The 2,304-nt window shown below is 29.8% G+C and overlaps 1 protein-coding gene across 6 annotated transcripts in view; it reads right to left on the bottom strand.

Moving 5' to 3' along the window:
• The window catches only part of LOC107882142 (ring canal kelch homolog), an 11,851-nt gene extending 10,338 nt beyond the window's left edge, over nt 1-1,513 (bottom strand). Inside the window, exons 1-5 of one of the 6 annotated variants that reach the window (XM_003245554.4) lie at nt 1,328-1,513; nt 1,158-1,264; nt 680-807; nt 432-607; nt 263-359 (exon numbers count right to left, since the gene is read on the bottom strand). In XM_003245554.4, coding sequence (XP_003245602.1) covers nt 263-359; nt 432-607; nt 680-807; nt 1,158-1,264; nt 1,328-1,461 — 642 coding nt within the window. In that variant the 5' untranslated portion in view covers nt 1,462-1,513. Of the gene's footprint in view, nt 1-262; nt 360-431; nt 608-679; nt 808-952; nt 1,114-1,157; nt 1,265-1,327 lie in introns of those variants that run through there. The other 5 variants (XM_008186418.3, XM_016805752.2, XM_016805750.1 and 2 more) reach the window with 5 other exon arrangements.
• Nucleotides 1,514-2,304: the final 791 nt, after the last annotated feature.

The raw sequence follows: 2,304 nt of genomic DNA, 5'->3' as shown, positions 1-2,304 counted from the left end.
TAATGGACTTAACATAAACATTTAAAGGTATAGGGCGTAGCATTAAAGCTTATTTTTCTATAACACTGCAATATCTATACTCATCTATCAATAATTAAGTATATACCTAATTCACAGGATAACAATTTTTTTGTTGTGTATGACTATTCAAGAATGGTCAATTTCAACCCAATGCATAGAAAAATATTATAGTTATTATAGAACTCTTTGTGTTCAACTTACTTTCCATACAATTATAATACCAATATTGCAGTTTACTTACTTTTTCTTCATATGGAACAGCAAGGTCATTAAAGGAGATTATCTTAACCACATCATCGGATGATAATGATAGAAACTCATCGCTATTAACCACTTCCCTGAAAATAAATAACATTATAAAATTTATTTATTATTGAATAATATAAAAAATTAAATTATTTAAATCATACAAAAACTGTTTTTTAATGAATGTTTCAGAACTCGATACCAATTCCGTACAGTTATGTAAACGAGCAAACGCTCTGATACCAAGACAGTTTGATGCATTCAACTGTTTTTGTAAAAACTCAATACATACGCCATTTACAAAATCTAACTGTAAGAGGTTCGCAGCTGGTAACAAACCCTTGAAAAATCAACAATAATACATTTAACATAATTTTTTATTAAGCGATAAAAAATGAAGTTTTTAATATACCTGTACATTTTCTTTTGTGACCATAATTTCACCCGTATAAATATAATCTACTAATAGTTGTAAGACGGTAGAATCTAATTTTCTCAAATTAACGGTGCTGTTGCCTGTTTTACAAATTTTTCGCGATTCTATAAAATTTGAAAATATATTTTCATATTTTACTTGTGACCTGTTATAATAATACTTTTCCACTAAACTACTGCCCGATATCTATTAAGGTGAAGTGGTGGGGGAGGGGGGTTAAAGGGGTTAAATTATATTAACAAAAATTACTTTACAAGAAAATCTCTCACGCCTCATTGATATGTCAAATTGAAAATTGAGCTTTAATTCGACCTTCAAAATGTTCTCTTCTTTTAAATAGAAAATAACGAAATCTGACTAATCAACGCAGGGCTTGAGAATATTTCCTGTAAGTTATGATTTTGTACACCCTTAACAATAATTATATATTTAATGCTCTTATCAAAATAATTACTGAATATTGCACGGAAATATGGACTAGCTGCCATTAAAACATTTTTATGACCAAACGTTGCACATCCATCATCAGTTTCAAATCTAATATCACATAAAACTTCATTTCTAAAAACAAAAAAGTGTTACTGATGTTTATTTTAAATGAAGATATAATCACTGTCAACATACTTGCGCAGAGATTGTAAGTCTTCCAGTATTCTGACTGAGTGAGAGTTATTTTTAAAATTTGTTGGTTCACATTCTTTGGATGTCAGAACTTGTATTGAATCACTTTCACATAATGAAGTCTGTAAGGTGTCCATTTTTTTTACTGAAATAACACCTTTAAATTATTTTAAAATTCTGATAAATTTTGACATCATCATTAAAACTTATAATGTGTAATAACTTAAAAATAAGAATAATATAAATATGACTCCTGTCGATAGTTATATTTAATTCAGATGTTCAAATAGTAAAATTAAGCTATTACCTTCCTTCAGATGTTCGGAGGGCTCTCGAGATCGTGTATTCGAGAATAAGATCAAATACACCGTACAATATATTTTATGTAAAATGCACATATAAAGTAATACTGTAATCAATGTAAAATATTATATTAAATGCCTTACCTGATTCCCAGTTGTTCGTGAATTATGTTGTAAGAGTTTTAGATTTTAGGTGACACAAAGTAATACTTTAAATATACAAATCGAAATAAAGAACGCACTAATTTTGGCTTAACATAAGAAGTCCAGTTGTCGCTCGTTGAAATCGGTATTGATATTTTGAGAGGTTGTTACTCGGTGGCTGGTGCTCATGCACTGGTTTAAGAGACGACACGGATATGTCTACCAGAGAGTGGTAGGTGGTTTTGTCAAAGGTTTTTGTACTTCCCCGAACTAGATTTCTGTTCGGCGGCAAAGACCTTTTTGTCGGTGACAATTGTTTTATTAGGGATGCCTGATTTCTACGAACGACAGTCTGGCTGTTATTTCTTATTCTGTAAGATTTTAGTTTATTTATTATAATGATGTGTGAACATATCATTACAAATAGGTACAACTACATTTTAGTACAGAAGCTGTAAAGACCAACAATGTACTTCTGAAATTAGTGATTATCAGGGTGGGGATTTTATAGTACTTAAAATTGCATAAATATGT

Source organism: Acyrthosiphon pisum, chromosome A1, assembly GCF_005508785.2.
Source record: "Acyrthosiphon pisum isolate AL4f chromosome A1, pea_aphid_22Mar2018_4r6ur, whole genome shotgun sequence".
Classification (NCBI taxonomy): Eukaryota; Metazoa; Arthropoda; class Insecta; order Hemiptera; family Aphididae; genus Acyrthosiphon; species Acyrthosiphon pisum.
The sequence above is the reverse complement of the archived record's forward strand: the minus strand, read 5'-3'. Positions and strand labels throughout refer to the sequence as shown.